The 8,829-nt window shown below is 38.3% G+C and overlaps 2 protein-coding genes and 1 long non-coding RNA gene across 3 annotated transcripts; 2 read left to right on the top strand and 1 right to left on the bottom strand.

Annotated features, from left to right (window-relative positions):
- Positions 1–1,927: 1,927 nt before the first annotated feature.
- LOC107590891 (DNA-binding protein inhibitor ID-3-like) lies at positions 1,928–7,882 on the top strand. The gene is made up of 4 exons (XM_016279836.1): positions 1,928–2,098; positions 6,809–7,106; positions 7,220–7,298; positions 7,670–7,882. Exons 2-3 carry the CDS (start codon positions 6,816–6,818, stop codon positions 7,271–7,273), a joined length of 345 nt encoding a protein of 114 aa, XP_016135322.1. The 5' UTR covers positions 1,928–2,098; positions 6,809–6,815; the 3' UTR covers positions 7,274–7,298; positions 7,670–7,882.
- On the top strand, positions 2,098–3,958 carry LOC107590890 (DNA-binding protein inhibitor ID-3-like). The gene is made up of 3 exons (XM_016279835.1): positions 2,098–2,396; positions 2,493–2,571; positions 3,269–3,958. The coding sequence occupies exons 1-2, from the start codon at positions 2,106–2,108 to the stop codon at positions 2,544–2,546; spliced, it is 345 nt and encodes a 114-aa protein (XP_016135321.1). The 5' UTR covers positions 2,098–2,105; the 3' UTR covers positions 2,547–2,571; positions 3,269–3,958.
- Positions 7,883–8,122: 240 nt separating the features above from the next.
- Positions 8,123–8,589, bottom strand: LOC107590892 (uncharacterized). Its single transcript, XR_001609836.1, has 2 exons — positions 8,292–8,589; positions 8,123–8,261 (listed from the first exon to the last, which is right to left on the bottom strand). It is a non-coding gene; the product is annotated as an uncharacterized lncRNA (long non-coding RNA).
- Positions 8,590–8,829: the final 240 nt, after the last annotated feature.

The raw sequence follows: 8,829 nt of genomic DNA, 5'->3' as shown, positions 1-8,829 counted from the left end.
CATGTTTAATTTTTAACCAATATAATGATGCTATGAGAAACAAAATGACAGTTGGTTTAAAGTGCTGTAATGTTATTACCTTTGCAGTCAGTCATAGTGCAGCTTCTAACCTGTTAGGCTACATCCTATTGAACCGACTAAACCTCACCTCATGTTTCTCACAGCCTCTTTTTTATTCATAAAAAATTAAATATGGTGTCTTCTTTGACTAAAGTGTATTCAATTTAACACCGGTTTGAACATGACAAAATATAGCCTACCATTCAAGCAAAACAGGAATGTGTTTTATTTGAGAACTATTATACTATTGCAGTCTGAGAAAACAGAGCTGCTTTTGTATTAGTTTAACTAATCTAGCCAAACTGAAGAGCTTTACACACGGTTTACAAAACTCTTCACTGAATGTAAGTCCAGGTGTGCGCAAATAAATTGTGCGGGCAAGTCTACGTCTTGTGCGAGAGGTTGGGCGGGTTCTTATAGCTTGATTGACAGCTGTACTGACCAATCAGAGTGGCTTCACGGCCGAGACTAGTCTTTTGCAGATGGGGTGCGCGCTGGAGCGCGTGAATGGATGACGTCGGGAGCCCGGCGCCAGGCTGTCTGGGACTCGCGCGTTAGATCAACACAGCTGGAGCGGGACAGGACACACAGCTGGCCCGCCAGCGCATTCCTTCACAAAAACAGCACTGTGAGAAAAGAGGGGACACATCTTGATGTAAACTAAAAATGCGCTGGGTTAAAACTGGAACGAGAGTCAGGCTATAGTTTGATTGTAGCTTGCGAAGCTTCCTCTTCATATAAAAAAGAGTCATGGGAGACAGCTATGATCTAGCCTATTTATAGATAACGAGTAACACTTTTAGAATGCAAGAAAACCGCGCGCACAGTGGTTTGTTCAGAGGTTCCTGAGTTGGTTATTAATATTTCTGTGATCGTGAGAATATTAGGAGATGTTTTATTGAAAAAGATCTATATTTATCCCTCTTGGCATGAGAATCGAGAGGGGTATCAAAGTTTCAAGCTTGATTCATTACTTGGAGGGGAAAAAAGTAGGCCTACATTGAACTCGTTACTACATGTTGTTACTTTGATTTTACTTACATTTTAGGGTTCTAATTTTAACTAGCAATTAAGTATAATAGCCTATTTACATTTTAGAGGGTTGGTTTTTTTTCTGTGTGTGGGCCTTATAATGTGTTCTGTATAGGCTAGATATTTAATCTGATTCAGGCTATGTGTGGACAATAGTCTCCTAAAGGAATGAATTCCCGACGCCAGTTTGTCTGCAGGTCACGGGAGTAGCAGATTTATGGAATTTATCCATATCATGTCTTAGCCGAGATAGAATAATTATTAGCGGATGATAGCATTTTCCTCCCGCTTTTTCCTCTACAAATGTTACAGATCAAGAGTGTTCACTTTAAAATAGATAAGGTTAGCGCAGCCTAAATCACAAGTTTATAATGTTAATTAAAATAGAATTCTGAAAATAATTTCAAATTACTAGGATTGTTTGCATAGCCAAAGAATCAGTATAGCCTAGGCTATACATAAAATAAAAATAATACATAATAATAATAAAACGTATCTTAGGGGGAAAACATGTGTGAACTTTAAGCAAAGTTTATATTTAATCTAGGCTACTGCACAAGCTGGCCCAGCTCCGTTTAGGTTCACTGACCCCAAATCTTCACTCAAATCCACCACAGAAAATATCTCTCGCCCTCTCCCTCTCTCTCTCTCTCTCTCTCTCTCTATTCTGACAGCTCTTCCACATTCCACCATTATGTCTGACGGACATCTCAACGCTTCCAATCACGAGTTATCTCTTTGCATAGGACGGGGCCTGTACGCTTATAATCCTCTTACTATTGGCTAAGCAGCACATGAGGGTTTGTTTATTTTTGGAGAGGGCGGTGCTATACGAAGCAACGCTTGAAAAGCGGTCGCCTGCCTGCTCGTGCTTCCATCGTTCAATGAGCACGAGACGTGGAGAGAGTCAGACATTGGATAGCCTATCTGTCAAGCTGGAGAACTAATTCGTCTCACTTCTCCAGACATCTCTACCGTTGGATTCTTCTAGCAAGTCAGACGTCAGATCCAGAATGAAGGCGATCAGTCCTGTTCGCTCTGTCAGAAGCTGCTATGAAGCGGTGTGCTGCATCTCAGAGCAGAGTCTCGCTATCAGCCGCTGCAAGAGTCCCATTGAGGAGCTGTCCGACATGAATGACTGTTACTCAAAACTCAAAGAGCTGGTGCCCAGCATCCCTCAGAACAAGTCCGTGAGCCAAGTGGAGATTCTTCAGCATGTAATAGATTACATCTTCGATTTACAGATTGCACTGGAAAACGAGACGGACGCACAAAACACGCCGGACAGGTTCATGTCAGTGAAGGTAATTTATTAATTAGCCTACGCGGTAGCCTATATTAATCAATATACAGTTCAGTTGAAGAAATTCAAACTTTGTATATGTATTTCCTCCTTGTAGAACTCAGAGATGAGCCGTAATTTCTCCAAAGAGGATGAAGCTATGTGCCATTAGGACAGAGGAATGACAACGTTCAATGGTACGTTACTCTTTCTTTATTTTGAATTATTTTATTATAGTCCAGTTTTGTTAGGTATTAATCTACACTCCTTTATTAACCTTGACAAATAAAAGTTATTCATTCCTTATAGGTTCAGCAAAGAACGCTCTTGTAGCTAATCAAGAACCATTCCTGATTTGAAGAACCTAGAATGAAACATCAAGAACAATTATATGATTCTTTTGAGATTAAACATGGTCTTTGTTTCATTATAGGTTCTTCAGATCAACATATTGGTTTTCAGTTCTTTAAAGCAGATGTTTTTTACAAAAACAAGAATAAAACGTTCTTTGTGGAACCTAAAAAGCGTACCCTATATGATATTAAGCTGGAAAATGTTTTAAATGGAATCTTTATTTTAAATAGCAAGTAAAGCAGTTAGAGTTACTAATTGATTAGTCATTATGCATGGGTTAAATCTCATGTTTTTGGTAAATGTTGTACAGGACAAGATTACGTATTAAAGTCTGTCCAGTGTCCAAATTTTTTTGGTCATCGTGCCAATCAGCAAACAAGCTTGGATTCCCCTATCAGCTCTAGCAAATGAAAGTTTTCCTTTTGGCGCCAGACTGTCTGCAGTCCGTCTGAATCCACAGTGTGTGTGTGTGTGTGTGTGTGTGTGTGTGTGTGTAAGTGTGCTCTGAGTTAACTTTTCTCCCTCTCATCTATGCTGCAGGTGCGGGATAAAAACTTTTCTCCTCCACTTATGGAAGAAAAGAGAGTGAAGGGGTGAGCCGGGTGAAGGAGTGAGGCTCTATTCAGAGTGTGGGAAAGCAATCTGCACCCCTCTCGAGCTGTCTATTCTTTGGTCACTGGACACTTGAACAAACCAAAGCCGAGGAGTTTTTTAAGATCACAAAAAAGAAAAACCCTCCGATTTTTTTCCTTAATCATTCCTGTTTTTTGTGGCAACAATCAAGCATTGTATATTTTGTACTGGCTACATTCCTGACTATTTGGACTAACTAATATCTCTTCACACACCCTTCCTTCCCAGCCATTCTTGGAGAGTACCCCAAATCCCTCCCCCCCACCACCACCCTTTTTTTTCTTGAAAACATTTTCGCATTTCAGCATGGTTGCAGTTTGGTCTCAGTGAGCTTCATCGATCACTGGGATGATGTACATATTGTGCTTGAGGGGAGCTTTTGTGTTATAGGGTGGGAAGGGCCTTGGGCAGTGGGAATACAGACGTGGATTAGGATATGAACTCTATAATATAGAGTGGATTGTATTTGTTTGTGGGGATGATCTATTTCTACAGACTGTCAGATCAACGAGTTTCATAAACTCCTTTAAGAGTGTTATTGTTGTTTTTTTGCTTTGTACTTACTCTTTTTACACAAGAAAATAAATCATACATGAAAGTGAGAAATATGTGGTTCAGTATCATTTCTTAAAGAACTCGATGCAGACTTTTTGCCACCTTTAAATCGTCAAATCTGTCTTATGGATATATACTGAAAATATAATGTGCTTTCTGTTTAAAAAATAAGGGAAAAAGTGATTCCCTTCACTCCATCTCCCCCATAGCTGTTTGTGTGATTAATATATTATTGATATGAAACATAATTCCCAACACAGTCACTTTCAAGACATTTGATTAAAAAAAAATCTAAAGAGAAACTTTATGAAAGGCTATGTGTAAGTAAAAACAAGTAAGCATAAATACTGGTTAAAAAGTGAAAGTACAGTGCATCTGCCAAAAATCTTTCCAGACTGAGTCATCTTGGACTTTTTTGTGTTTAGCATATGATCTGTTACAGGCCTACACAACAATGTCTAAGTGTGAGTCACTTTATTTAAATAGCACATCTGTCCTATAAGTGTCTGTAGTCTCAATCAAAAAAGACCTTTGCCCACAGAATTAGAGTTTAGCGCAAAAGTGGCCTGTGGTCAAACTTTGATAAGCACTAGTATTCATCTCATCTGGACTCTGAAAGAGGGATTATGGTTTTAAGAGGCTGACCGTCTCCACACTTAAGGTTTAAGATTTGGGTGTTGAGTGATGTGAAGTGCCCTGAAGGACGCCTTCAAACATAATAGGTAATATAGCGACACCTAGTGTTCAAAGTAATAATCACATACACGTTTCCGTTTAAACCGCAGATAATCAACTGGCGCCATCTTGGGGCTGTATATGTAAACTAAATGTAGGACAGCATGTGGATGAAATTCATTAAATTTCAGTACAGAGTACAGACACATAAGCTACAATTAATAAACAGTTCACTGAACACATGTTTGACAACCCCAATCACAGAGGATGCCACAGTAGGCCTATTTGAATCTGCCATATTAAATCTAAATGGTATCTTTATTATAATTGACCCAAATCGGAATGTTTTGAACTAGCTATTTGAAAACGAAATAGAGCTAGAGAAACACATGCTTGTGTAATTCATCTTTCGACTCTAAACTAGTTAGGCTACTGAGCTATATCCTTTGTCACAACTTCTCAGCCTTATTTTTATGTTTAGTCAAATATTCAGTGATGTTTTCCTTTAGTATTCCTTTTAAGAAAAGGTTATCAGTGTTTTACTTTGTTTAAACAGCCTAAGTAAAATCTGATGATGGACAAAAGTGAAGAATACTTGACTTTAATCAGGCATTTACCAAAAACCCAGTCAAAAAAAGAAATGCCAGAAATCCCGGCCATATCTATATCTCTCCAGAAGAGGGCGGACAAGAGCACACGACTCAAACCTTCTCGCAACGTTTCTGTATACATTGATTGCTGTTTGTTTTGCTGTGCCACGGGTTTAATGCGAACCAATGCACGAATATATAAACAATCCTTTACTCAGAAAGAGCTCACATTATAGACTTACTTTATAGTTTGTTAGTCTGAAACATTAGTTTTGTTCACTATATAGTTATATGATGTCTAACCTTAATACCTAACTAGCTATGCCTAAGTAAGGAGAAACTTCATTTGTCACTTTAAGAATATGTGCTGTTTTTTCTGCAATTTTAACACAATTTGCCCTTTGGAACTGAATTTTTTAGATGCCCTTTCCACCCTTTTTTCTTTCACATCATAAAACACAGTATGTCTATGACATTTGTCAAATAATTCAAATGATGAATAAACCGAAATAAAAATTTCAGTCTAAACTCTGTTACCTATCAAATCAACTACATATGTAACAATAAATATAAATGTCATGCCATAATAAATGTTCTGCAAGAATCATTTACTCAGACTGACAAGAACTCACATTATAGAGTTATCTTACAGTTTGTTAGTCTAAAACGCTTTTGTTTGTTTGTTCATTTTGTTTTAGCAAATAAACCTGCTTCACGTGTTAGATTAGGCTCCTAAATCCACAACTGCCTGCCATATGGTGGATTTTAATGTGTGTATTGGGGGTATTCTATGCTTTCGGAAATACTTTTTCATTAAAAGCACATATCTGACAGTGTTTGCAGAGGCACTAATAGCTAGATCTATTATACATCAAAAGTAATTGACTAAAAGGGCATGTTCTGCCTCCATATATAGTAAGTGGTGCATATTCCCCCCAAGCCCTGGCTAATTTTAAACAACTGCATCTCTTTGGAAAAATATCTCACAGTGGCTTGTGGATACCATGTACTTTTTGAAGCTGGAAAAGATAAGATGGTCTCGGTATGCCAGTTATGGTTCTTTTCATGATAAATGATATAATATTTATATATTTCGATGATCAATTTTATAACATATTTTCACTCACTTCAAACTTTACCCGCTGATTGAATTTTTTTGAATTTGTTTTAAAGTTTTGAATCATCATGTTTCCTCCTCCACCCCATATTTACACAAAAACCCCAGAGTGTATATATATATATATATATATATATATATATATATATATATATATATATAGCCTGTCTCTCTCTGGTATTCTGACAGCTCTTCCTCATTCCATCATTCTGTCTAACAACTCAACGCTACCAATGACGAGTTAGCTATTTGCATAGGGCGGGGCCTGTGCGATTAATAGCCTTTTACTATTGGCTGAGCAGCACATGAGGGTTTGTTTATTTCTGGAGGGGGCGGTGCTACACGAAGCTAGGCTTGAAAAGCGGTCGCCTGCCTGCTTGTGCTGCCATCGTTCAATGAGCACGAGACGTGAGGAGAGTTAAACATTGGATATCAAGCTGGAGAGCTAGTTCATCTCAGATTCCAGACTTCTTCAGACATCTCTACAGTTGGATTCTACTAGCAAGTCAGATCCAGAATGAAGGCGATCAGTCCCGTTCGCTCTGTCAGAAGCTGCTATGAAGCGGTGTGCTGCATCTCAGAGCAGAGTCTCGCCATCAGCCGCTGCAAGAGTCCCATTGAGGAGCTGTCCGATATGAATGACTGTTACTCAAAACTCAAAGAGCTGGTGCCCAGCATCCCTCAGAACAAATCCGTGAGCCAAATGGAGATTCTTCAGCATGTAATAGATTACATCTTCGATTTACAGATTGCACTGGAAAACGAAACGGACACACAAAACACGCCTGACGTGTTCATGTCAATGAAGGTGAGCGCACGATCATTTTTTGTCGCTTAATTATTATTATTTACCTTATATTAATATACATTATAAAGTTCTTTTGAAGAAATTCAAACTTTTCATGTCTTTTCCCGCTGTAGAACTCAGAGATGACCCTTAATTTCTCCAAAGAGGATGAAGCTATGTGCCATTAGTACAGAGGAATGGCAACGTTCAATGGTACGCTTGTTTTTTTATTGTAAATAATTCTACAGGCAGATTAGTCAAATATTTTTAGGTACTAATCTACACTCCATTCCTGATCTGAAGAACCTAGAAACATCAAGAACAACTATATGATTCTTTGGAGAACATGGTCTTTGTTTCATTATAGGTTCTTCAGACAAGCATTTTAGTTCTGAATTCTTTAAAGCAGATGGTTTTTCAAAAAACAAGAATAAAACATTCTTTGTGGAACCTAAAAATCTGAAAATCATTTGTTTTAAATGGAGCCTTTATTTAAAAAAGAAAGTACGAAGTTAGAGCCAGCTACTAATTGATTAGTCATTATGCATGGGTTAAATCTCACGTTTTTGCTAAATGTTATACAGGACAAGATCACGTATTAAAGTCTGTCCAGTTTCCTAATTTTTTGGTCATCGTGCCAATCAGCAAACAAGCTTGGATTCCCTATCAGCTCTAGCAAATGAAAGTTTTCCATTTGGCGCCAGACTGTCTGCAGTCCGTCTGAATCCACAGTGTGTGTGTGTGTGTGTGTGTGTGTGTGTGTGTGTGTGTGTGTGTGTGTGTAAGTGTGCTCTGAGTTAACTTTTCTCCCTCTCATCTATGCTGCAGGTGCGGGATAAAAACTTTTCTCCTCCACTTATGGAAGAAAAGAGAGTGAAGGGGTGAGCCGGGTGAAGGAGTGAGGCTCTATTCAGAGTGTGGGAAAGCAATCTGCACCCCTCTCGAGCTGTCTATTCTTTGGTCACTGGACACTTGAACAAACCAAAGCCGAGGAGTTTTTTAAGATCACAAAAAAGAAAAACCCTCCGATTTTTTTCCTTAATCATTCCTGTTTTTTGTGGCAACAATCAAGCATTGTATATTTTGTACTGGCTACATTCCTGACTATTTGGACTAACTAATATCTCTTCACACACCCTTCCTTCCCAGCCATTCTTGGAGAATACCCCCCCCCCCCTCCCTTTTTTTTCTTGAAAACATTTCCACATTTCAGCATGGCTGCAGTTTGGTCTCAGTGAGCTTCTCGATCACTGGGATGATGTACATATTGTGCTTGAGGGGAGCTTTTGTGTTATAGGGTGGGAAGGGCCTTGGGCAGTGGGAATACAGACGTGGATTAGAATTTGAACTCTATAATATAGAGTGGATTGTATATGTTTGTGGGGATTGTCTATTTCTACAGACTGTCAGATCAACGAGTTTCATAAACTCCTTTAAGAGTGTTATTGTTGTTTTTTTGCTTTGTACTTACTCTTTTTACACAAGAAAATAAATCATACATGAAAGTGAGAAATATGTGGTTCAGTATCATTTCTTAAAGAACTCGATGCAGACTTTTTGCCACCTTTAAATCGTCAAATCTGTCTTATGGATATATACTGAAAATATAATGTGCTTTCTGTTTAAAAAATAAGGGAAAAAGTGATTCCCTTCACTCCATCTCCCCCATAGCTGTTTGTGTGATTAATATATTATTGATATGAAACATAATTCCCAACACAGTCACTTTCAAGACATTTGATTA

This window comes from Sinocyclocheilus grahami, unplaced genomic scaffold, assembly GCF_001515645.1.
Source record: "Sinocyclocheilus grahami isolate Dianchi unplaced genomic scaffold, SAMN03320097.WGS_v1.1 scaffold134.1, whole genome shotgun sequence".
In the NCBI taxonomy this organism is placed as follows: Eukaryota; Metazoa; Chordata; class Actinopteri; order Cypriniformes; family Cyprinidae; genus Sinocyclocheilus; species Sinocyclocheilus grahami.
Note: the sequence above shows the minus strand (reverse complement) of the source record. Positions and strands in the feature narration are given on the sequence as shown.

What these genes read in the sequence shown, in the direction of transcription:
- LOC107590891 (XM_016279836.1), top strand. Translation starts at nt 6,816, where the DNA reads ATGAAGGCGATCAGTCCCGTTCGCTCTGTCAGAAGCTGCTATGAAGCG. An exon ending in ACGTGTTCATGTCAATGAAG is followed by an intron (nt 7,107 to 7,219) that starts GTGAGCGCACGA and finishes TTCCCGCTGTAG; the next exon opens with AACTCAGAGATGACCCTTAA.
- LOC107590890 (XM_016279835.1), top strand. Translation starts at nt 2,106, where the DNA reads ATGAAGGCGATCAGTCCTGTTCGCTCTGTCAGAAGCTGCTATGAAGCG. An exon ending in ACAGGTTCATGTCAGTGAAG is followed by an intron (nt 2,397 to 2,492) that starts GTAATTTATTAA and finishes TCCTCCTTGTAG; the next exon opens with AACTCAGAGATGAGCCGTAA.